The sequence below is a fragment of the Aethalodelphis obliquidens genome, unplaced genomic scaffold, assembly GCF_003676395.1.
Source record: "Aethalodelphis obliquidens isolate GAN/ISIS:26980383/991018 unplaced genomic scaffold, ASM367639v1 scaffold13, whole genome shotgun sequence".
Classification (NCBI taxonomy): Eukaryota; Metazoa; Chordata; class Mammalia; order Artiodactyla; family Delphinidae; genus Aethalodelphis; species Aethalodelphis obliquidens.
Window position 1 is genome coordinate 25,030,658 of NW_020837957.1, and position 27,841 is coordinate 25,058,498.

The following is a 27,841-nucleotide window of genomic DNA, read 5'->3' on the forward strand; positions in this document are numbered from 1 at the left end:
AAAATGTTGTTGGTCTTCGCTTACATTGCCTAGCAGTCAAGAGACCTTAAATCAGTGTTCCTCGGACTGAGATGCAAAACATGTACACATCACAATCACCTAGGGGGAAGGTGCTGGTTAAACAAATTCCTGGATATCCTCAGGCCAAATAATCTCCATTTTAAATATTCTTTAGACTATGAGTATCCCGATTAGTAGAAATAACAAAGAACTGTAGATACACAGATTCTATACAGTGAAATGTAAACATTTGGAAATTGAAATCTGTCTCTGTTACTAATTATTTACTAGCATCATCTTCTGCTCAATAAGCTCACTGAGAAAAAACACATAAACATTCTTATATCTCTAAAGCCAGTGCCGTTCAAGGCCCTGTTCATCACTTCTTGTTTTTTAATATACATATATTAAGAAATCACACACACACCTCCTTTTAAACTGCAAACTAAATATGTTCAACAGTGGTTCCTCAAAAGCCTGTTATTTCCATAACTTTATTAAAATAAGAAAATTAAATATATATGAAAAAATAATGGAAAACAAGGACCTCTATCAGCTTCATTAGCTACAATATGCATTATTTGTAATTATAAATTATATAAATTATAAATTACATGTAACATAACTGTAACAAAACCTTTAGTTTTGAAAAATGTTTTATTCAAGAATTATGTAATTTCAAATATCTTCCAAAATACAGTTTCCTAGATTGCTACAAAAGGAAGCAAATTGAATAAGAAATGTCATTAAATATGTTTCACTAGTATATACATATGAATGCCAAGCAATTAATATTTAGCCCTGGAATGCGTACCATATCTTTCGTTTTTCCTTATTAAAGGCTCAATCCAGCACTTTGTATAGGCTATGTACAACAGGCAAAAGTTCAGTGTTCATAGGAGTTTCACATTAGCTGCCTCAATTTATAGCTGTGGTAGTTTGTCCACAGGGGTGTCAAATTTGAAGTCTGTAGGAAACAGATCTGGGGCCCGAGGATAGATTAGCCTGTAGGACTGTCTGATTGTAACATCAGCAACACCAGCAATATCTCCAATTTCTAAAAGACAAAAATCAAAATATTAAGTTTAACTTCCATCCTACCTCCCCTTCTACTACCTGCAATATTAAGTTTAACTTCCATCCTACCTCCCCTTCTACTACCTGCGTTTGTGAGACATGGTACTATAAAACGTCTTAAGTGAAAAAGAAAACACTTTCAAAAACTAAAAAGTAGAAAGCAGGGCTACAGTAACAACAATAATAATGGTATTAGTACTTTTCGCAAAGCATTGTCGAATTAGTTTAAAAGGTTTACTATACGGAAAACATTTAAACAGTGCTCAAGGCATAGCACTATGTGTGATAGCTATTATATTGCTCATTGTATTTAGAACTGACTTCTTCACAATAAATTTTTCTGAGGATCACAGAATCTATGAATACATTCCTGTAAAGAAATTCACTTTATTAGTTCTGTGTTTAAAAGTTCCCCTGCAACGTCTCCCCTAGCTAAACCTCTATTAAGAGGTTCTCGTTAGGTTAAAACCAAAATGGGATCATGTTGGTATTTTTTTTTTTTTAAATATTTATTTGGCTGCTCTGGGTCTTAGTTGCAGCACGTGGGATCTTCGTTGCCGCGTGCAGGATCTTTAGTTGCGACGTGTATGATGATCTAGTTCCCTGACTAGGGATCGAACCCAGGCCCCCTACATTGGGAGCTTGGAGTCTTAACCACCGGACCACCAGGGATGTCCCTATAAGTATTTTTCTACAGCCTCTTTTTTCTACTTAACATATCTGAGGTCAAACAGCTGTATATTATAGCATAATATAGATGTTTTTCACTATTATAAACACATACTTGAGCATATATATTGAGCTCACATGAGTTATTTCTACAGTCTATTACAGAATCCAAGGATCCACTTTTACCATTCAAAGTCAGTGTCGTATTTTCCTTCCATTTTTTAAACCAAGTCCCAAAGGACTGCCACTTGACAATTATTTGGTTAGTTATACTTAATCAAAATAGATTTTTTAAACACACCCTTTAATACAAACTCATTTTACCATCTTTTCAGAGCCAGTTCAAATCAGTGAGATTTTACAGCTTTTCAGTGTGGATGCTGCCATCAGTGCACAATTAGCTAATTTTAAATTTCCTTATCGTATGTTGCATTATATTTTTCTAGACATAAATACCAATCAATGTCAACTATGTGAATGTCAACTGGGTGCTGGGCAGCAAGTAATTTCACTACCTCACTTTTAAATTTAGAATTGACTGCTCCCTTTTCTTTATAAATCTTTTTGAGGATCATGGAACTAATTAAGGAATGCATGCTTGTAAAGAAATTCACTTAATACTTCTGCTTGAAAGTTCTACAACAGTAAATTCAAAAATAGCTGCAGAAGGTTTAACTGCTTATGTTAGCATTTTCACGAAGAAATTGTGAATAGCATACAAAAGAAGAAAGAGAACAGGTTTCACAGAAAGTTAAAACTTGATGGTCAACACATATTTATAGTGTGCCTCTCTGTAGGGTACCATGCCAGCCAATGAGAAACAAAGCATGGCCACCTCCTCTCAAGATTTAAAAAGTTAAGTTTTGAGGGGAAAAACAGACTATTCAAAATAACCAGGAGAATTTAGGGGGAACAAATAAAAACTTCTAAAAATGAAAAATGTACAAACTAAAATTAATTACTTAATTCAAATGAAAAAAAAGTTAAGTCTGTACACAGGGTTATGCCTCCAAATATTTTTATTTATGAGACACTTAAAATGCTGTATTTTCTTAAGTTTTGATGCTAAGGAACTACCTCTTAAACACGGGCTCTAGATATTTAGTGGCATCCCTCAGACATATTGCAGGTTCAGTTCCAGACCACTGAAATAAAGCCAATACTGCAGTAAAGCAAATCACAGGAATTTCTGGGATTCCCAATACATATAAAATTTATATTTACACTATACTGTAGTCTATTAAATGTGCAGAAGAATTATGTCTAAAAAGATAATGCATATACCTCAACTAAAAAATACTTTATTACTAAAAAAATGCTAACCATCATCTGACAATTCAGAATTGCCATAAACCTTCCATTTGCCAAAAAAAAAAAAAAATGCAGTATCTGCAAAGTGCAACAGAACCAGGTAGGCCTGTACCTGCTTCGTACTTAAAATGGAAATACAATCACATACTACAGCCTTCATTAATTTCATCACTACCCTTCCTGATGAACAATCCTACCTTTTTGGGTCCTTTTCTCAGCTGATGCCTGTGAGGCCATGTAAATGGCGGCTGCTGCCACAGATATTGGGCTCCTTCCAGGAACCAAGTCCAACTCCACAGCTTTACGGGCTATATGTGTAGCTGCCATCTGTACTTGTTTAGGAAGACAAAGGTTGGAACAAAACCTGGACATGAAGTCCCCAGTTGTAATCAGATCCACACTGGTTTCTAAAGCTTTCAAAATAAGTTTAAAACATCGACCGATTTCTTTCTTAGAAATTCGTGATACGGCACATATTTCTAAAAAGAGAAAAAAAATAAATAAATAAATCCACATAGGCCATGTAGTTCACTGTAAAATCTATCATTTCTGATTATAAAAGTAATATATTCTAATTGCAAAATCCAATCATGCCTTAAAGATCAATCTCTAATCCTCTCAGTGATACTTCTCATAGAGCTAATTTAAAATTTGTTAATTTAAATGTTTATTACACTTAAAACAAGTTTTTAAAAAGTTAAATGTAGGTTTTAATATTTCAAAATATTAACTTCTCTTAAGTTTCAATTCATGCAAGTTTCTTCAACCAATCAAAAACTTCTTTGATATTTATGTATTAATCTGTTGTAAGGAGTATGTCAAGAAGATGAAAGAAAATACTCAAACTAAAGAAGGCTTCTCAAGTTACACAATGTCATACGTACATGCAATCCCTGAGATGACAGGCTATAGAAAAATGAGATCAAATATTTGACCCTGTTATTCTAAAAATTCAACTACCACTTTCAGAATAAATTTAACAAAAGCCTTAGTTTTAGCTGTAATAACCCAAAAGATGGTAATGATAATGGTCACTGCCTCTTCACTCTGACACAAGAAAACGTAAAAAATATTCATGGATGAATGAAGGGTAATTATAGTCTTAAGGTAAAATGTGCTAAGTATCACAGCAACACTGTGAATAAGCTGTAATGTTTTCATGGGTAAACTACAAATTAGATGAAAAACACTGGTTCTTGCAAAGCCTCCAACCAAAGTGTGAAAATATAAACTGTCTAACTCAAGAGAAAAAGTTTCATTCATGCTTTCTAAGGCTTGACTCCCTCACCTGTAGAGACCTGTGCTGGGAGCGTAAACTTTTCTGTACATCCAGTGTACGAACTTACTACAAAGGCTTCTGATGCCAGGCCTCAAAACGCACAAGATATAGTCAGAATATCCTACTAGCAAAGAACAGAGGGCATACATGGACTAACATGACTTTACATGGGAAACAGCCTGAAAAGAACATGATCAGTATGATCACAGAATTTTTGTCAAGGAATAAAATAAGGTGGTGTTTAGAAAGGTACTTAGGTGGATTACTGTATGTAACCAGGAAGACATGACTTATCTACCTACTGTCAAAGCTGCTTGACTTTGGTCTGTCACTTTAATATGAAATAGATAACATTTATATCTAAGCAACTAAAAACTTACCTTTAAATGTCCTAGGAACTCCTTCCTGTCTGCAGGCAATATAGAGACAAGCAGAAGCTATGGCATCATTAGCCCTTCCCTTCAGGCTCTTCTGTTCATACACTTGCTTGAACAGATTATTTGTTCGATCCTTCAAAGCAGAGAAACTAAGTTTAATTAATTCTAGGCCATTTAATTAGCCACAATAGCAAAATTTCATGTTTTCACTAAATTATGCTAAGTCAAAGCCAGCATGGCTTAAAGACAAGAACTTACAACTATATTTCGAGGGAGGTTGATTCTGTCTGCCATGGTAGTGATTTCTTTGAATGCATTCATCATTGCCCGATCAGAACTACTCATGGTTCTCCTATTCTGGTACTTAGAATTACCGAATTCATCGAAACTTGCAGCTCCTGTACCCTATAAAACAAAGTTTTATAACTTTACGCAAAAAACTTTGAAAACCTGAATGAACAATTTCTAAGAAAACTTAACTTATACAATCTGACTCCATATTACCCAAGAAATCTACCCTGAGCAACCTCTCTATTCCTCAAAAGAAAAAGTACCAGGTTAAGATGGTTTTAAAGAGGTTTTCTAGCAAATACTTTAAATGTAAATATATTAGAAAATCTAATAATATAAACCATCATATTAATAGACCTAGGAGAAAAGTCACATGATAATCTCCAAAGGTGCTTAAAAAAGTTAAGCAAACAAAACTCCCAAGTCCAAAGCCAGCACAATGATTAATGAAGAAACATTAGCAGCATTACCACTGAAGTCAGAAGACAAAAACACCTCCTACCGCTACCATTTTCTAACACTGTACTAGAAAAACTAACCAACATGATGTAATTTTAATTATATAATGTTATTATATAACAATTATATTAATTACATTAGTATAATTATATTAAAACTCAGCAAGAGAAAGATTAGAAGTACAAATTTGAGACAGAAGTGATAAACTATTTGCAGATACTACCTTTGTATTTACCTAGAATACTCAAGAAAATCACTCAAACTGCTATAAATAATAAGAGAATTCATTAGAGGGGCAAGTTCAAAATTAACAAATAGAAATCAATAGCCTACATGTGTGTAATCAACCAGTTAGAAGATGAAAGAAAAAGCTGCAATTACAACAGCAACAAAAAAGATAAAATATCTAGGGATCAACTTAAGAAACATGCAAGACCTTGATGAAGAAAACTTTAAAACATCCACTGAAGGACACATATGACCTAAGGAAATGGAAATGCATACTATATTTCTGGATAACAAGATTTTTTCCGTAAGAAGTCAATTTTCCCTAAGGCAATTTGCAAATCTAACAAAACTCAGTTGAAATAATACCCAAGTTTTGTTTTTTGTTTTTAAACTAAACAAAGTTATCCTAACTTTAAATGGAAAAGACAAGTGAAGAAAATGCTGGAAAAGGACAATAAAGCCAGATATCAGAACAGTGTGGGGTGGCACTGGACTAACTAGACCAGGTTAGAGAAAGCATGCAAAGTCCAGAAATATCCCCAAATACATTCAGAAATTTAACATATGACAAATGTACCATCTTAAAAAATTTCTTTGCCATATAGGCATAAACAACTTTCAAAAGAAACAGGAGAACCTAATAGTGGTTACCTGTTCTGACAGGGAAAGGGGGGCTGCAACAGAAACAGAGTTTAGGGGTCAAGGGTGAGGAAAAACCACTGTGGTTTTTTTTACATTTTTGTTTTTGAATCATGTATTTCCTATTGAAAAAAATTAAACATTAAAAAAGTCACAGCATTAATTAGTTGCAATCTTAAACATTTATAACTGTCCTTAGTATACTTTTTTCCAGCCTGTAAAGCTAAAGCAAACACAGAAACCTCCTACTTTAAAATATTTCTGAATATTATAAACTTTTTAAATTAGCCTACACCATTTTTCAAACTTAATATGTAATTTATAGACCATGAAAAAATAATGACCTACTTTTGAATACTTTCTTAAAAATAGACTATGCAGTAATACAGATTCAGTCCTAAAATAGCATACACTTCCTTGACGAGTCCTTTGGAATAATGCCACTACTACTTCCAATTCAGATAACAGAGCAAAAAACAGCCAGGCTGCCAGGAAGATTATGCTCCTGCTTTATATAATAGCAGCAGGTACCATCTATTGAACACATTCTACACACTACATGTGTTATAGATACTTTACATACATTCCCATGTAACCCTCAATATCTCTATAAAGTAGTATTATTCTCACTTTACTGATGAGGAAAGTAAATTCACCAATATTAGAAAGTAGTCTATACTGAGATCCAATTTATCTTAGGTGGTATCGAGGGAAAAGAGGAAACATTCATATTCAAGGAACATGTCAATATAAACTCAAAGAACATACTACACTCAATTTTTTGTGCAAAACTGCTTCATGAAAACAAGGGCCTGTAACTTCAATCTATTGGTCTCCCATTTAAGATGGAAGAAATGCATAAGGCAACCATCATTCACAATAGTAGTACTGGCAAATCTTATTCTCAGATCAAGATTACTCACTGGGGCAGACTGATACTTTTGCAAAGTTCCCAAACAGGTCTTTAGTCAGTCTGCACCTGGTACTTCCTGCCAAATGGATTTATTACCTTGCCAATCATAGTAGACAAATCTCCATCACTCAGAAGAGGATTCTGAGAATCTCCAACTCGAGATGGATCTTTTGTTGCTTTATCATTGCTGAAAGTTCTCCACTCAGATCCTACATCGATAACACGGTCACCTGAGAATATAAGTGCAAGTCTAAATTGTTTTGTCAAGATGGGATTTATTTAATGCTGCTTAATGCCCAACTCGGCCCTATTATTCCCAGAAAATCTCAACACAAACATCAGGTTTCAGCTTAAGTATCTTGTTTCAGGCATTTGTCCTATAGCATTCCTATTGTGCCAGTCCAATAATAACCCTCTTTAAACATTATGCTATGATTAATCATATTCTAACTCCTGGAACAAAGAATTAGTCAAAATAAGGACAAATAGCAAAATAAAGCTATTCATATGTGATGCAAAGATAAAGTAATATAACCATGAAGAACCAAAATGTGCAACAGGCATGGAAAAAAACAGAAAACACTATTCACAATGGTATTAATACACACAGTTTAACATTTAAAAAATTACAAAGTTTTCATGGGCAATGCTCTGCAAAGATCTAAGCCTAAGGGTATGTTTTAGTAACTATTTGATGAAAAAATATTTTGGGCCAAATAATTCATACAGAATAAACTTTAAGCCTAGAAATCAGTAAGCAAGAAGCCAGACATGGGTAGATCTGATGTAGATTACTGCTTTGGGGGGAATGCTCAATGGCTGGTAACACCTCCAACCACAGACAAGAGTTAACATGAACACATGAATATGCTAGTGATTGTGCCCTTTGTAAATGTTCTCTTTCAATACTGAAAGCCTTATAAAAGGTAGGTACCACTTTTATTGCTACACTAGAAATAAAACTAATTTGCCAAAGATCACACAGCTAAAACTGAAACGCAAATGGGATTCCAAAATCTGTTCTATACTGCATTCGTAAAACATGAGCTTTTCCACCAGCTGTGATAAAACTGCAAGCAGGAACCAGATCATTTTCATCTGTGCCTATACACAACAAACAAAGGAGAAAGGAATGGCAGAAGTAAGTTACCTCAGTAGTTAAAAGTCTGGTATTCATAGAGAACAAAAGTAGGGATACCAAGGGAGGCGGGTGAATTCGCAGACTGGGATTGATTTATATACACTACTATGTATAAAACAGATAAATGATGAGAACCTACTATATAGCACAGGGAAATCTACTCGGTGCTCTGTGATGACCTAAATGGGAAGGAAATCCAAAAAAGAGGGCATATATGTATACACATGGCTGATTCACTTTGCTGTACAGCAGAAACTGACACAGCAGTGTAAAGCAACTATACTCCAATAAAAAAAAAATAAGGAAGGAATTAAAAAAAAAATAAGTTTGGTATTGACAGTCAATTAATATAATGGTTAACAGTGTGGACTCTTGCTGCTTAGCTTTGGACAAATTTCCTCATTTCTGTGCCTTCACTTCCTCAGCTTTAAATTTCCCCAATAACCTCATTTTAAAGATTTAAACATTAAATAAGCTCATACAGGTTCGGTACACATGAAGTGCTTAAAAACCAGTTCAAAGTAAGTTGTTTGATATTAGCTATTTATTGCTATAAAAATAATAAGATAACAAACATTCTGACATTTTGACATTCATTCTGAATAAGAAGAGCACCAGTTGTAAAATATTAATCTCCATATTAGACTTTTACAGGATCAATATCAGAGTGCTTTGCTGCAGTACTTGATCAGTAGGATCAGTAGGACAGCAAAGGAGGCAGGGAGAGAACAGAAGGAAGGAACTACATGTAGATTGTGCTAAATCTTCTAAACGTTTTTATATATGGTATGTTAACTAAAATGCTTATAAATAGAGTACAGTGATCTGATCTTAGTGTTATATTTAAGAAAACAGGTGAATACACAACAGAATCATTCATTCCTGATGGTTTGGGGAAAATCTGTTTTTCTCTGAACGCTCAGGTCACTTGGGAATAACCAGATCTCACTTGGACTATCGTGTGTCCCTGTCACTAGGGAACTGGGATAGAGCTAGGATCCCCATTTGTCATACCTTATGCAATAAGAATGACCAAGGGAAGCAGAAGCAGGGAGATCAGTTTAGGCAACTTCTGTGGATCAGAGATTGGGCAGGTGGCCCAAAATAAGGAGAAAAAGTTAAATTGGTGGGATGGTCATGATGGATTTCACTGCTTCCTCCTCATAAAAGCAAACATCACTAAACTTGGGAAGCAATTCTAATTACATAAATTAATAATGATTTTTAAAACTTACCTGAAAGAAACATAAAATCTGTAACTGTGCACTGAACTTTACTATAATATTAATAAGCAAGGCCCATGTCTCCAAGAGACCACTCTAAAGAGACTTGACTGTTCTTCCTTTTTACAGAATAGCTGCTTACAAAAAATAGTTACATAAGCAAAACAAAATTACCTGTATTACCAACATCCAAAGACAGCCACTGTAAATATTCTGGCATATATTCTTTCTGTCTTTTCATTCATGTGTATATGTATGTTTTTTTGTAAGATTAAAATTATATCATATTGTGCCTATTCCACTACAAGCTCTTTTCACTAAATTTCTATCAAAACACCAAAACAAGATTTTTATTTTTTATTTATTTATTTTTTTTTTGCGGTACGCAGGCCTCTCACTGTTGCGGCCTCTCCCATTGCAGAGCACAGGCTCTGGATGCGCAGGCCCAGCGGCTATGGCTCACGGGCCCAGCCGCTCCGCGGCACGTGGGATCTTCCCGGACCGGGGCACGAACCCATGTCCCCTGCATCGGTAGGCGGACTCTCAACCACTGCACCACCAGGGAAGGCCCGATTTTTATTTTTTGAAAATATTTATTTTTATTATTTATTTATTTGGCTGTGTCGTGTCTTAGTTGTGGCATGCGGGATCTTAGTTTCGGCATGCGGGATCTAGTTCCCCAACCAGGGATCGAATCTGGGCCCCCTGCATTAGGAGTCCAGAGTCTTAACCACTGGACCACCAGGGAAGTCCCCCAAAACAAGATTTTTAGACAAAGTTTAGTCCCTTTAATAGCATCCACTGACCAAAGTGATACCACAGTGTCTCCATGCTTCATGTTTTCAAAGGGAGAAAAGTGAATCCAACTTTCCTAGTCAGTGAAATGAAAACACAAATGTACACAAAACAAAAAACTACTGTGGCCTTCAAATCTACGGTTACTTAATAAATTTAAGTTAAAAAAAAATCAAATGTCATCATTAACTTTTAATATCTTAATTAACACAATGGCTGTATTAAGAGAATATTTTAGGGACTTCCCTGGTGGTGCAGTGGTTAACAATCCTCCTGCCAAAGCAGGGGACACAGGTTTGAGCCCTGCTCTGGGAAGATCTCACATGCCACGGAGCAACTAAGCCTGTGCGCCACAACTACTGAGCCTGCGCTCTAGAGACCACTAAGCCACAACTACTGAAGCCCGCGCACCTAGAGCCCATGCTACGCAACAAAGAGAAGCAACCTCAATGAGGATCCCGTGCACCACAAGGAACAGCAGCCCCCCACTCACTGCAACTAGAGAAAGCCCGCACGCAGCAACAAAAACCCAACGCAGCCAAGCAGAAACTTAACACACCATTGCAAAGAAATTATACGCCAATAAAGATGTTAAAAATTTTTTTTAATTAATTTAAAAAAAAGAGAATACTTTACTAACTCACATCTTTTAAGTCTCTCTGGGACTCTAACTATGATAAAATATTAGTTAGCCAACATGCTTCACTTCACAGCATTTTCCTTTTGGCCCAAAAGTAACTTACCATGAGTTTTTTTTAGTGCTTGCTTTGTACTGCCTCAAAAAAGACAAGCTGGATTAGGGAGAAAATAAATTTAAAAAAAAGCTGGCCTAGGATAGTATAAATAGAAAGACCAGAACTGGGTAATGATGTAATTTTTCCACATACATGGGAATGATCTACATGACTCATTCAACAATCTGTGGTTTGTGCTAAGAGCTATTCCCTCTTTTTATGTTACTGCTCAAAACATAGCATTTGTAAAAAATAAAATTTCCAAAATAACTCAAAAAGCACATCATGAAACTACAACTAGACGACCAGATTAAGTGCATGAGTAACAAGAAATAGGGCAGATCATTCAGAAAAAAAGTCAGAATACATAAAGGATTTTCTTGGAAAACATCTAAATGGTCGCACTTTTAAAAGCTGCTCTGGAAGGAAACTGCATTACAGAATTTTTCAAGGAGTAAGTGTACAAGGCAGCCATACTGTTTGGGCATAATCAACCTTTGACAAGAAGCTGCCTGCCAATTAGCACATGTGCGCATAACACACAACCTCACAAAGCCTTCCACGTTCTAGAAACAGAGAAACACGCCAACTTTCACCAGTTCCTTTCTTAACCACACACTGATTTTTGTAAAATTAACACCAGATAGAAAATCTATATATAAAGGTTTTTAATAGCCCAAATCATAGCAGGACTGTTGTGTACATAATAGCACTACTCCTCCCTCCATCTATAGAGTATGATCTCTAACACTCTGATCAAGTTCCCCATCCAAAAAGGTAAACAGATTCAATATGTACATCTAGGTATTACACACATGCACAGTTCTCAATCCACATATCAGTGGTGTCTAAAGAGTATTAACTAAGATATTATACTATATTCTACAACGAGTTTCATCTATTTTTTCAAGAAGAAATTGAGAATAATTGCCAAAATCATTCACACCAGTTTAAAACCGTTCAACTACTTTGGCACCTACCCACCTTATGATCTGGCAATTCCACTCCTAAGTATTTGCCTACAAAAATCTCACACAAGAATATGGGACTTCCCTGCTGGTCCAGGGGTTAAGAATCTGCCTTCCAATGCAGGGGACACAGGTTCAATCCCTGGTTGGGCAACTAAGCCTGTGAACCTCAACTACTGAGCCTGAGCACCACAACTAGAGAGCCTGCGCGCTCTGGAGCCCAAGCACCACAACGAGAGAGAAGCCCACGCGCCACAACGAAGAGCCCGCACGCAGCAACCAAGACCTGACACAGCCAAATAAAATAAATAAATAAATATTTTTTAGAAAGTCTCATACAGGGCTTCCCTGGTGGCGCAGTGGTTAAGAATCCACCTGCCAATGCAGGGGACATGAGTTTGATCCCTGGTCCAGGAAGATCCCACATGCCGTGGAGCAACTAAGCCTGTGCACCACAACTACTGAGCCTGCACTCTACAGCCCATGAGCCACAACTACTGAGCCTGCGCTCTAGAGCCCATGAGCCACAACTACTGAAGCCCATGCGCCTAGAGCCCGTGCTCCGCAACAAGAGAAGCCACCACAATGAGAAGCCCCCGCACACCGCAACGAAGACCCAACACAGCCAAAAACAATAAATAAAATGAAATAAAATAAATTTATTAAAATAAAGTCTCATACAAGAATGTGCACAGCAGCATTATTCATATTAGCTAAAAACTTGAAACCCAAATGTCCATCAATGGGAAAATGTAAACAATGGAAAACTCAGCAAGTAAACTACTAATAATGCAGTAACAAGTGCATTTCGAAAACACTATTTTGAGTAAAAAAAAAGTCAGTCACACATAAGAAAAACCAACCATATTATATGATTTTATTTGTAGGAAGTTCAAAAACAGGCAAAACAATTTCTGAGGATAGAAATCAGTACAGGGATTGCTGGGTTGGGTTGGGTTGGAGGTGGGGGGCGAGGTAGAGGTGACTGACTAGAAAAAGGCATAAGGGAACTTCTGAGATGAGGGAAATGGTCTAATCATGTTTTGTTTGTCTGTTTGGTTTTTTTTTTTGGCTGCATCGTGAGGCTTGCAGGATCTTAGTTCCCTGACCAGGGATAGAACCCATGCCCCCTGCAGTGGAAGCCCAGAGTCTTAATCACTGGACTGCCAGGAAGTCCCTAAATATCCTGATTAGTGTGTTGGTTACACCAGTATATGCAATGACAAAATTTAAGACCATACATTTGGGATCTTTGAATTTTATTGTCTGCAATTATACCTTAATAAACTAAAAATTAAAATTCACCCCCACCAAAATACTGTTGAATTTGAATTAAACTGTATCAAACCTATACACTTTGGGGGGAGTGACAGAACAATTTTTATCTATCTTCTTGGACAAGGGAGTATACTCTTTCTCAAGGTCTTCTTTCAGATTACATGTATGTCACATTTAGACCTTTTTGTTGTTAAGAATCTCATTTTCTAACTAGTAATTGCTATAGTATTTTATATGCTTATATTCAACCACTTTTAACCAGTGGTTTTAATTCAACCACTTTTATATGCTTATATTCAACCACTTTTATAGTCTATTAATTTTAAACAATTGATCTGAATAGGGACTTCCCTGGTGGCACAGTGGTTAAGAATCTACCTGCCAATGCAGGGGACACGCGTTCAAGCCCTGGTCCGCAGCAACTAAGCCCATGTGCCACAACTACTGAGCCTGCGCTCTAGAGCCCGCGAGCCACAATTACTGAACCCAAGTGCCACAACTACTGAAGCCCAGGTGCCTAGAGCCCGTGCTCTGCAACAAGAGATGCCACCGCAACGAGAAGCCCGTGCACTGCAACGAAGAGTAGCCCCTGCTCACCGCAACTAGAGAAAGCCCGCGCACAGCAACGAAAGCCCAACACAACCAAAAATAAATTAATTAATTTTTTTTTAAAAAAGAGAATACTTTATCTTTACTAACTCACATCTTTTAAGTCTCTCTAGAACTCTAAAGATAAAGTATTAGTTAGCCAACATGCTTCATTTCATAACATTTTCCTTTTGGCCCCAAAGTAACTTAGCATGAGTTTCTTTTAGTGTTTGCTTTGTACTGCCTCAAAAAAGACAAGTTGGATTAGGGAGGAAAAAAAAAAAAAGCTGGCCGAGGATGGTATGAATAGAAAGCCCAGGACTGCTTTCTATGCAGTCCTTATTCAAGTTGATGGAATTCCTACCACTTGAGACATGCCAGTCACCATGCTAGGGAAATAGGTTTCTAATAGTAACATTTCTACTCACATACCATTGGCCAAAGCCAGTCAAGTGGTGATGTTTAACTTCAAACGGGAGTGGGGAAATACAATTGCACCATGTGGCCCAAAAGAGAAGAACCAGAAATATCAGGAATAGTCATCAGTACTGTTCCACATGACAATTAGCAAATAAAACTCAGCTTTGTATTTTTGTGGATTTATGTATAAATTTATTTTAAAAAGATTGTTCTATGACCTCCTTTCTGTGTCACAAGACAAACAGGAATCAGACTTAACTTCATTGTATTCCATCAATAAAATTTTAGGTCCCTTCAAAGTAATGTTTTTACTGGTTGGTTGCTTGCAAATTTTTATTAATAAAACTTTTTAAATGTTAAAAGGATACATTCCCCAGTGGTGCGTGCGAATCTTGATGTGCAACCCTAAGGGTCTTCTGTGAGGAATGTCAAGTTTTCTTCTATTGCACCTTTAATATTTTATCATATTCAGCTGGATCTTCAAGTAGTACCATAGTGGCTATCTTGTCTTTACCACTTTCCAAAATTCACTCTTTATATTCTCAGGTTTGTTTTCTGCTTTACTGATTCGATTTTCTAGAATGTTAAGTCAGCTCATTGCTATCGAAACAGTTTTACTGTGTTTGTCTCCTTGTACTATCTTCTTTATTTCTGACCACTTTTAATAGAAACATTAAGGAAGCTTTATTTCACTGATCACAAAAAGCAGTTATTTTCTATAACTTTTTTCTAGTAAACTGTATCAGAATCAGAATTTTCTGTTAAGTCCATAGGACCACTGTTCGTCTTTACTGTAGTTTGTATTCAAAAGCCTCAGGCTGATGTTTATGCTTATTCATCCTGTAATAAAGAATTATCAATCCAAGTCCAGTGGTGGCAGTGATGTTGGAAAACCTTCCAATCCACCACTGTTAAGTACTCCCAGCCTCTCTGGGTACTCACAAATCCCTGGCAGACAACAGAGAATCCAAACAAAAATAAACTCCCAATATGATTCCAAAAATGTATTAGGAAGGATACAGGTAGGTCTGTAATCAAAGCAAAAACAACAGCAACTTCAACGAGATAGAACTTTCTCAGGTTACCATAGTTAATAGTTTTGGATTAGTGTGACTCCCAGGCTCCTCCTATCTTTTTTGATAAGCCATCTTCATCATGACTTGCATTTTGTAGTGTATGATGGCTGCTGGTAGTTCCCTCCATCATGTCTGCATTCTAGCCAATGGGAAGGAGAAAAAGGGAGAGCACATCCCTTAGGGCAGGATCTAGAATTGCACAAATCTCTTCTACTTTACAGTGCACTCTTAGAACTTAATCAGGTGGCCATAACCAACTGGAAGGGAAGCGGGGAAATAAATACAGTCTAGCTGAGCAGCCACAGGCCCAGTGGATTCTTATTATTAAAGAAAGAGTTGGGTAATAGATACTGGGAAACAACCAACATCTTCTGCTACAAGGAATAATGCCGGAGCAGGGGAGAGAGATAAGAAAGGATGTCCTGTAGAAACAAGGTACTTTGCTTGATAGTATAAAGGAAACAGTACACAAAGACAAATTAAACATTTAACCTTCTTACCAGGCAAGCTATAAATGGTAAATACAACCAAAGATATTCTGTAGTACAATATTAAAATCATAATGGCTTAAGGTAGCAATTTTAACAAAGGGGAAAACTGCAACATATCGAAAGCAGCCAGGAAGCCAATACTGAAGATAATCTGACTTTCCAACCTGACCTAGACTCAGGATATTTTTGTTTTCTGTTTATTATTGTAAATTAATAAAGAAATTTTTTTAAAATTATTTATTTATTTATTTGGTTGCGTGGGGTCTTAGTTGAAGCAGGCAGGCTCCTTAGTTGTGGCATTTGAACTCTTAGTTGTGACATGCATGTGGGATCTAGTTCCCTGACCAGGGATCGAACCCAGGCCCCCTGCATTGGGAGCGTGGAGTCTTATCCACCATGCCACCAGGGAAGTCCCAATAAAGGAATTTTTAAAAAGGGAATATTAAGAGGAACTGCCCAGAATTTCAATTCTTTCTGCCATCTTGTAAGCATTTTGGCATACCACCTTTGGTAGAGAATTCAGAAGTAAGAGTCTTAGAACAATATCCCCCAAGCTACTTGTTTTCATAGGCTAGATTTATCTAAAACCATTTAGTTTAAAACTACAAAAGTTTTCAAAATGTGCTAAGTCAAAAACTTCAATAATCAAAATGTATTATTATTCAAGATGGATAAATCCAAAGCACTGAATTTTTTAATTAAAAAAAATCAAGGTGCTCTGGAAAACTGTTTAAGCCAACACACTGTATTTGTTAAATCTAATGCTGAAAATGAAATGCATCATTAGTTTCCACACCTTCCTCAGTCACCTAACCCTTCCTACCATTCCTTCTCACATTTCAAAGAATCCTGATTTTTAGTCTAGGGTTACTACACATTCTTATCAGAAATCTTGCATTAAAGATAATTTTGAAGGGAACTTTGATCAAGAGATATTTTATAAAGAAATACTATTAATAATATAGTCAGTCTCTAAATCAGTTTATGTTCCCACAATGTAAACTGGGTACCAACCCAAAATGAATTATCCACTAGAAACAAACCATATCATGGTTAATTTCCCAGACCAGCCCATAAAATCCTATTTTATCCATGTTTAGACCATTAAAAAACAATAAAAACAAAAAAACCCCTGTACAAGTCAACAGTGTAACTACCATTAGGAAAACAGTTTGTAAAGGAAAATACATTATAAGTTCCATCCTTGAATATGTGAACAGACCTTGCTTTTCCTGAAATACGGGCAGGTCTGCAGCAAGCAGCAGCAGCAGCAGCAGCAGCATCTAAGCTAAGGAGTCCTGGCTCTGGTAGAAGATGCATCTTAACTTAGTCACAATACATTTAGTCCTTCACATACTAATATTGATACTTTCAGGCCTCCATCTTATGGCACATGTTTCTTTTCCCCTCTACCTGGAATGACTTTCCCTCCATAAACCCTTACTCATTCTAATGATCATGTTTTCAATGTAAATTCAACAGTAATTTCCCTAGGAAGTCACCACTTCCTTCCTACGTGTTCTCACCAAACTTGGAAGATCTGTAATAGAACTTTTACCACTCTTTGTTGTTTTAATTTACCTTCCTCCTTTCCACACAGTAGACAAAGAATTGGTCCAGAGCTTGGTTATAGCACCTCATCTTTCTATCACTCTCCTTGACCAGCACAGTGTTTAATGGAAACATGCAGTACAAAGACCAAAGGCTTTTCAAGTCCAATAAATCTGGATTTAAGTGGCTGTGTCACTTACTAGGTGTAGAATCTTGAGCTAATTACCCAAACACTACAAGCCTCAGTTTCCCTTTCTTTAAAATCAAAAAACTACCTCAGAATGGTTGTGTTACCCAAGTAAAATTAGTGGTTCTCTGATGCTTAAGAGAAAGTAGCATCTAAATTAAAAATTTCTGAATTAGGTAAAAAGGCTGTGTCTGAGGGCTTACAAGAGATGACAAAGCAAGAATTTGAAAGTGAATACAAATATTCCTTAATTTTAAAATATAACTTGGCTATAGTAAACTAAAGCTGAATATTTTCCTTTAGGAAACACTGCTAATGCAAATTTAAAGATGGTAATCCGATAATGTTTAAAATACTACAACTGCAGCATTAAATATGCCAGACCCATAACAATCACTAAAACACATTTTGCAATTGACTTGCTAGGAAGAATGGCATCTCAGATTTGGAATCACCCTTTTTTTCTACAAGGTTAAGAAAAAAGGAGTACTTATATCCCTAAAATACGTATCACTGAAATCTCATACTAAAATTATACTATGTATTTTATACATTATCTCATTTTATTCTTAACAATTCCTAACAAATCTGAGATGTATGGTACATGTCCTTTTGGGGGGGGGGTACTTATTTTACACATAAAGAAAGTTAAGCTTGGAGAAATTATGTAACTTAACCTTAGTTACATAACTTATTAAGTAGTAGAGTCAAGTCTAGACTCCAGGGCCATTGACTCCTAGTTACCCTAGGAACCATGGACACACATCTTATAGGAATTTGCAGTCTAGGTCTGGAGACATGGGAAATATGAAAGCAAAGATGAGAAGCCTAACTGTACAGAGATCACAAAGAATGTGCCAAATTATAAAGTTTACAGGATAGATCTGTGTTTCTTAACATGTTACCAATGTATGACCTGAGCTAGGGTTTCTGGAAGTGGGGCCTGGAATCTTTTTAAACATATTTCTCAGCTGATTCTTAATGTACATTCACGTTCATGTCTCAGATTCACTAGTATAAACAATATCCAGAATGAACTTAGGAGGGGAAGGTCAAATCGACTCATTTTTCTCTTTCAAATTCATCTAAACTATTTTCCGGTATTTTCCTTATATTACTTTTTTTTTTTTCTTGCGGTACGCAGGCCTCTCACTGTTGTGGCCTCTCCCGTTGCGGAGCACAGGCTCTGGACGCGCAGGCCCAGTGGCCATGGCTCACAGGCCCAGCTGCTCTGCGGCATGTAGGATCTTCCTGGACCGGGGCACGAACCCGTGTCCCCTGCATCGGCAGGCGGACTCTCAACCACTGCGCCACCAGGGAAGCCCTCCTTATATTACTTTTAAAATCAATGGAAGAATTCCATTTTAAATGCTACACAAAAAGTGGCTTTAAGTAGAAATGATACCACTAGTTCTAAACAACACCTCATTGTGAAATCCTAATTTATCAAAGTCTTGATAACCAATTTCATGTTTTAATAGCTGTTACGACAGCTTACTAACCTTACACTTTGCAGCCTATAAATCATGCCCAAACAATATACAAGGTCAAACTTATGAACAAAGTGATAATCTAAATATGATTATACTGCCACCTAGTGCTCAACTTTTAAAGTGTCATAATCACACAGGATTTGGGGGAAAAAACCCACACAGTGCTGCTGTTACAGCCAACATGGTAGAAATGACAAAGCTTTGCTTTAAAAATTGGCCCTATTTTAGAGATCACTACCAATATCTTAAGGGTCACTGATGAGACAGCCAATGACAAATCATAATACTTCATACGTCTAAAATAACAATCTTATAATTCAAATACAAGAGGAAAGTCAATTAAACTATTACATGTTATAAGTAGTACTACAAACAGCTACAAAAAATTGGAAACAACCTAAATTACCTGAGAGACTAAATACTACACAACCATTTAAATACTGGGGAAAAATTAAACAGGACATCAAACATGTAACAAATTGTATTTTCCAAAGATGGCAGCAATAATATTTCCCATCCACATGTTCTTCTGCAACATGACCTTGTCACCCTCACATTGAGGTGGGGCTATTTCTCCTCCCCTTCCAATCTAGGTGGGTCCTAGGGCTGCTCTGACTAATAGAATGCAGAAGTGACCCTGTTCCAAGGCATAGCCCTTAACTACTTGAGTCCAGCTTCCGTTCTCGCTGAAAACACTTGCTCCTGGGATATTTCTCGTAGAAACCAACCACCATGTATGAAATATGACTACTCTAACACAACTATGGAGAAGCTTTAGAGGATGACAAACCTCTGTGGGGAGGTCAAGGAACAGAAAGGCATCAAAATGCAGATGAAGATGCCGTTATGGAAGTGGATCCTCCAGGTCTAGCCAGTGCCAAAACAATGGCCCAGATGAATCCTTCCCAAATTAATGACCAATAAAATTATGAGCAAAATGAAATGGTTGTTATAAGCCACTGAATTTTGAGGTGATCTGTCATGTTACTGAAACAGAAATTGGTTCCTGAAAGTACGATGTTGCTTTAAGAAAGTTCTAAAACACATGGCACTGGTTTTAAGACTGAGTGGTGGGCCTCAAGGAGTCTACCAATGAAGGTTTGAAGGACAGTGAGAAAGGTGTTATTAGAGACTAGAAAAAAGGTATATTATATAAAACATTTTTTGTATTATGAATTTCATTTAAAAAGATAATAGTAATGGGCTCTCCTACTTGATAACTCAGTTGAGAGGGATAATATATGGCTCTGAAGGTAACAGTTGAGCAGTATCTAGTCTTGGGTTTAAAATTAAGGGGAGTTAGTGACAACAGGCTGCTTTAAGTTTCAAGAACATATTAAATATTAAGTAAGTACAGAGTGGTCCAAAAACAATTCTAAAAGAGTTTGTTTCTAAGGTTGTCTGGTGATTATTTAAAGAGAAAGCTATTCAAAATGCTTATTCAATAAATATGTTATAATATAAAAACTTTCAGACAATGTAAAATTTCATGGCAAGTACAATCAAACTATGTACACCAAGATTATTTATTAGGAAACACATGATGATGTTGTCTAGATATAAATCTCCATGAACATCAATATCTCAAACATGAAAGAAGCCACAAATTTTATGCCCTCAATGGACTGCAGAATATTTGTCCAGCTTAATTTCTTCCCCATTTCCATAGTATTAGAGATAAAGGTTGAATTGAGCTGGCAACAAAGCATATGCCTTTAAACCAGCAAGATGATGCAAATCTAAATTTATTATTGATATATGACAATGATATACATTTGTGTGTGTATGTACGTATGTATATGTTATTTTTAAAATTTAGACCCATGGAATGTCATGATCAATTAAACTATTCTCAACATAATTTGACTGATGATATCCCTAGCAAAACAGAACTTTTTTAGCAGACTCTTGCCTGCCTCCCCTTGTCTAGTCATGGAATAGATTCTTCACTTGGAGGACATCATATTACACATTTAACCACAATATCTGTGAATAAGGCTACTGTATATTTTAAATCAAGTGTTTGTTATATTTTACATCAAAAAAACAGTATCATAAACAGGTATTTCTATATATAGAGAAGTTTAATCAGATTATATTTTTAAGTTTTCAGGTCTTAAAATTTAGCCTAGTAGGTTTAGTTAGATTGAAAAATAGTAGTTTTGATGCTGTTCAAGACTAATAATAAAGGAAAACTAAAAGAAAATTAACTTCCCTTCGTTTGATGTAACAGAAAAATGCAACTAAAAATTAAGGATTCCAAGCACAAAAAAGCAGGTAAGCCTTGAGAATTATATCTTCCTTCTCCAGTTGCTTAATTTTATTTACCCAACTATCTTGCTAGTCAAAGTGGAAGTGAAGCTGATGGAAAGACTGGAAATATAATGCAATATTTTTGCACTACTTCTTTTTAAGTGGCTACAGAAGTTAGGAGAGCCAAGAATCTGAAATTATCTTCAGTCTTCTGTCTCTGTCTCACTCTTACATATTATCAGTTCAATCTTAATACTTTGGAAGAGACAGAATGCTCTCATTTAACTTAGGGGTCAGCAAACCTTTTCTTTAAAGGGCCAAAGTAAATATTTTAGGCTTTGCAGGTCAAGAGGCCAAACTGACTTATTTTTATTCTTTTATTTTTGTGAAGAAATTCTGCTGTGATGAGATATTCCACTATATATTTTCTAAATTTTCTGACCATTGTTTTCCTGAGTTAGTAGTATTGTGATAAGTGCTGAGTCTGGTAATGTCAACGTCTGTTGTATTCTTCTGGCACATCTACAGTATCACTGCATAATGAACACAATGCTTTGCCATCTAATTCAGTAACAACCTACGCTCCACTGTGCCTTAAAAGCATGACATTCAGAGTTCAGCTTTTCTTCTCATTTTGACATGATGGGTATGCAATGGTAACAAAATAAATAAATAAAATGTTTCAGTATGGAGATATGCCTGGCACTCAAAAATGCTGTGGGTTTATAACTGCTTCACTGGGATTTGTAGTGCACTAAGCAGCAGTGTGATGTGATGAGAGCACCACATATGGTTTCTGTTGCAACCACTAGATTCCACTATTGTAACACGAAAGCAGCCATAGACAATATATAAACAAATGAGTGTGGCTATGTTCCAATAAAACTTTATTTATGTGTACTGAAGTTTGAATTTGATAATATTTTCATGTGTTCCCAAAATTATTCTCATTTTTTTCAAAATTAAAAAACATAAAAGTCATTCTCAGCACACACACCATATAACAGGTGATAGGTCACAGTTTGCCAATCTCAGATTGAACTCATTTTATTACAAAAGACAACGGCAGGATAGAAATTTGGCTCCCATGCAGGCAGTGGAGCTAGACTGCCAGACTACTTAAACTCCCGTTTCTGCACCTCTAAAATGAAGACACCTCACAAGTGTCTCCAAGGATAAACTGAGTGAATATGTAAGTCACTTAGAACAGTGCCTAGCATATAAGTATATTAACTGTTAATACTGCTTACTGAGCAGAATATAATTGCAAATGGATTCCGATTCCTATTAACAACTCTGTTATGATTTAAAACTCCCACTGGAGGTCTGAGGCAAGCAGTCTATTTGCATGAATATTACAGATGTCCTCCAAGCAAGACACTTCCACAGTATATCCCCACCCATGTTTCTGTTATACTTCCCACAATCCTACTAGCAGTTTCAACCTTGAGTATTTCAAACTTCAAGTAGTACTCCTTTTCTCAGGTGCTGGCGGCAACCCCACCATAAGAAAATTTTTGAACAGACTATCTCTATCCTAAAGTTATGCTACATATCTAGATTAGTGAGAAAGTAGAAATAAAAGTAATATTTTAAGAAGTATTATTTTGACACTAACAATTTCACACTAGAAATTCATAAACAAATCATTCTGTATGAGCAAATGAAAATTAAATCATTTTTGATGACTAAAAGGCCTTGGATGACACTCAGTACCTTTATAAAGATATACCTTTATTACTCCAACATAAATCATGCTTATCTACCTTTTTTACTCTAAAATAAATCATATTTAAATATACAAAAGTCGCAAAAGTTAGATTACATTTATTCATTATTTCATATGCACAAGAGTGCAAATGTTTAAGACTACAGATACAGGAGACAAAGGACTAAGGGCCTTTTCTTCTGGATCAGCTATCGCAATTTTAGATGTTCCCTCCTACCCCACATTATGAAATATATGCGTTTGTACAGACAATAAAATATGGTGTCTCTGATTTCACTCTTATTTCCTTTTTTCTAATTATTTTTGTTTTACAATAAATATGAATTACCTGTAGGGGGGAAAAGTCAGAATGTATTCATTAAAAGAGAGTTTGGAAAATACACAAAAACAAAATGCCCCAAATAGTGATTTCAGTTAAAACCATAGTAACTGCTCACCTACAACCAGGCCACATTCAGGACAGATCATATCACCAGCTCTGTAGTCCTCCACTAAGATCGCATCTGGATGGTTTGGACATGTGACTCTTGGAAGTGCATCCAAACTAAATGAAAAAAAAAATTTTTTTTTAATATCCTCCTAACCAACATGCAACAAAGTACTAATATTTTGGGGGGAAAAAGAGGAGGATTTTGAACATTTTTCCAATAAATTTATAATACATTTACATTTATAATACATTTAAGCTAAATTCTCAAAGTAAAAATCCTAGGTTAGGTTACTTTAAATCCTAGCTAGTATTAACAGATACAATTGGAATTGTTTTTTGTAAGAACAGTTATTGGTTTGCAGAATGGAAGGCTTTAAAAACTTAAATGGAAAACAAGTGTTTTTTTTCTTTTAACATGTAGGCTACTAAAATGTTTATAAACCTTGATTAACATAGAAATGACTAGCTACCATAATAACGGTGCAACATTTACACATAACTATCTGGGTTTGTGACCCTTGCCACTTACTTCTATGGTCAGATAATGAATTTCAAGTCTTTGTTTTCTACGTGCTGCATACCTTAGTAATACACTTAGAATAGTACACTGAACCTAAAAGGTATACAAATGAGGGTGGTAGAGGTGGCTAGGACCTGATGATTTCATTTAGACCAGAACTAAGTTTGTGAGCCCTCAAGAAATTGTTTCAAGATCTACTTTTTAATCTGTGATATTAACAATTTGTTTGATGAATTTATTTTGAAAATAAGGCAGTCTGGGGAAGACACATCAGCCTTAAATGACCTAACAGAATCAGTTCTAAAAAGCATCAAAGATATTTAACATAGATTTAGTAATTATTTCTGTGGGTGTGGCCTTACAATCACAAATGTCTGGTATCACTGAAAATAAGCCCTTTTTAAAAGTTCACCTGAAGTTAATACAGAACAAGGTTATGTTATGACCACCACAAATATACACATAAAAGACAACATCAAGCATTCGTAAAGTATGTAAATAGGTATCTGTGGTTTTGGATAAAGTTTCTCAAAGTAGCAAACAGTTCAGAATGTTAACTTTCAACATAGGTGATACCCACAGAAAAAATGATAAAGTAATCCATATTCCCAAAATTTATATATTCAGGTTAACCAGAACACATCTTGGATCTTTTCACTGCGGAAAGAGGGAATGGAGATTTGTTTTATATTCACGTTTATTCCATAAATTTCTACTAGAAAAATATTTTAATAAATTATGACAAATAAAACATTAAGAAATTAGTATAAATTATTAAAGAAAACTATGTAAAAATAAAGGAAAATGTTAGTAAAGTAACAGTAATTACAAATGCATAAAATGGGCAGCCATGTGGCACACAGCATACCAAGGACTGATATATTTCATACTATTAATAAGTAGACATACTATTGTGTGTGTGTATATGTATATAAAAATGATATGGAAACATCTCAAAGATATCCTAAGTGAAAAGAGTACGGTGGGGATTTTACAGAAAACTGAAAAATGTATGAACTACAGTTATATGCAGTAACATGAATAAATCTCAAAATGCTGATAAAAGAAACCAGACACAGAGGAATACATATACATTTACATATAAAGTTTAAATCAGGCAAAACAAACCTCTGGTGTTAGAAGTCAGGATGTGGTTAGGTTTGGGAAGGGGTAATGACTGAGGGCATAAAGGAGGCTTCCAGGGTGCTAGTGGTATTTGATTTCTACACCTGGGTGGTAGCTATGTGTATGTGCTCACTTTGTAATTGAACTGTACACTTAAAATGTGTGTGCTAATTTCACAAAAAAGGTAAAAAGCAAGGTAGCACACAGTGTTTATATTAGACTACTTTTTCGAAGAAGAGAGGTTAGGACTATATGCATATGTTTGTGAAACCACAGAATCACTATGAAAACACCAAGAAACTGGTTATAATGACTGCTTTGGAGAATTAGATGGCTAGGAGCTAGGGAAAGAAGGAACTGCTTTTCACTTTTCTTCTTGCTTTTCTATGATTTGCCTGTGTTACCTATCCAAAATAAGATGAAACTGTGCTCAAGCAGTCAATTTTAATGAAATTACCCACAAGGGTAATACAAAAGAAGAAGCACAAGAGTGGGGTGGTGGGGAAGTAAGGGAGAGAAACAAGAGCGAAGGAATGGAGTAAACCACCACCACGGAGATTAAAATAACTCAGGCTGCCTAAGAAGCCACATAATGCCAAACTTCACTTTATAGCTGTCATGTGTTAGGTGCCTACTATGTGTCTAGTACTATACATATATTATTAATCTTCATTAGCAATTCTGAAAATTAAGCATTACCTCCATTTTAAAGATTATGCTCAGAAAACGATTTTCCTAAAATCACAGAACTAATAAGTGGTGGAGTTTAGATTTTAAGTCACAACATTTGTGTTCTTCTCTGTGAAAACACCAAGCAGTTTCATAGCCTAGTCACTGTACATCTTCCTCAGGGGGAAAAAAGCTAAGGACAGAAATACTAATTGTTCTCACTGGTAGAAAAACTCAACAGATGGACAGCAATGACATACATTTAAGAGCTGGACATGCCTAGAAAAAATTTACTTCAAAGAAATATTTCAAAGATTTTTTTAATGAAGAGAATAAAGGCACACAAAGGAAATGTATTCTTTTGGTAAAGAATCTATCAAGTGAATTTACTATATTTAACTATTACAACATTTCTTACAAATACCATTCCCTGTTCTATTATATACAAAAGCTTAGCCCAAATATGACCACGTTTACCTTTCAGATCTACTGCCATGAGAGAATACAAGTCATAGATAAGTGGTTTGGGAAGCTATTTCTCCATTTACCTACAAGGAAGCCTTACCTGGCAGAGCCACACCCAGTTAGAATGACTGAGCATTCAAACACTGAATTAGCAAACAAGTGTTTACTAATTCAGTAACAAGTGAACAAGTGTCCCTGGCTTTAAGAGCTGTGTCCAAGTAGTTTTAGCTAAGGCTGCCTCCTCCCCCAACCTTTTAAAAATACAGTAACATAAAGCAGTAAGCCTTGGTAGTTTACCAGAAAGGGCCTGGATTTCTCCAGCTTACTATTTTGTGATAATGGCTTTCATCGCGAATTCAATTCCAGAGATGATAACAAGCTCAGAAAAATTATGCCAGAGCTACCTTGCCTTCCAGAAGCTACAGAAGTTAATTTGATACTTTTAATACATGAGTTAACTAGAGGCCGAGTGTGACAACAGGAAATAGATATCTGAGACTCTACACTCTGTTCTAACACTAACCTTGGATAAGTCAACATTGGCATGACTCAGTTTACACTTACGCAAAAATCCTAACATATACCTCATAGTGGTCATGAGAGATATAATTAGGGTCTGCAAACATTTTTCATGTCACAGGAGTAAAGGCTGTCTCTAACGGCACTGTATGCACTTCCTGTAGATATGGGTGCATCACATTTTTAAAATATAATATTAAAGAGTGACTACCCAGCATACGTAATTTTCTGCAGGCAAGATCTTCTTCAAGAGTATGCAGACAACATCTGTAAAGAAATCTCTTAGAAGAGAACTTATCAACTCTTCAGAAATGCCCTAGCTTCCACTTCAAAAGGCCTCGGGGATGGCAATCAGTTTCCCTCAGCCTTACCAATGCTGACGTCCCTAACTTTCTGACTTGTCAGATCAATAGGGGCCTAAAATTAACCCTTTCCCTTTAGAGAGGAGGATTCACGGACCCTCGGGCTTGTTGAGCCACAGATGGAAAACCAAGCGTAGAAAAAATTAACAAGAAAAAAAGGACGGGTGAAATATCCGGAAAAGACGCGAGGCCAGGGGCTGGGGACACATGAGCCTTCACACGGTGGTGCCTGGGTGAGAAAACGGCCTAGGACGCTGGCGGAGAAATGCCGGCGGTTCGGTACCCCCTGCAACACCCCTGTCAGCCCTGCCTCTGGGAGTGCCTTTGTCCGGGGCGGCCGGCCGGTCCTGCCGCCTCTCCCCGCACCTCCGCGGCGTTTTGCCCGACGCGGAAGTGCCGGCGGCCACCTTGCAAGCCCCCGCACTCGCCGCCCGCCCCTCAGCTGCCCAAACTCGGCTGGACGTACTTACCGGCTGGTAGACGCCATCTTCACGGCCACTGCAATTCCAGCCACCAAGGACGACGGACGAACCGCAAACAGGAAGCGATTGTGACGGAGAAACGCTGCGAGACTGGCTTTT

At 36.4% G+C, this 27,841-nt stretch overlaps 1 protein-coding gene and 1 non-coding gene across 2 annotated transcripts; both read right to left on the reverse strand.

Moving 5' to 3' along the window:
* Positions 1–638: 638 nt before the first annotated feature.
* GTF2B (general transcription factor IIB) lies at positions 639–27,841 on the reverse strand. Its single transcript, XM_027114257.1, has 7 exons — positions 27,731–27,841; positions 23,608–23,714; positions 7,340–7,473; positions 4,972–5,118; positions 4,717–4,846; positions 3,255–3,536; positions 639–1,057 (listed from the first exon to the last, which is right to left on the reverse strand). Exons 1-7 carry the CDS (start codon positions 27,745–27,747, stop codon positions 924–926), a joined length of 951 nt encoding a protein of 316 aa, XP_026970058.1. The 5' UTR covers positions 27,748–27,841; the 3' UTR covers positions 639–923.
* Positions 10,283–10,355, reverse strand: TRNAR-CCU (transfer RNA arginine (anticodon CCU)). The gene has a single exon. It is a non-coding gene; the product is annotated as a tRNA-Arg (tRNA).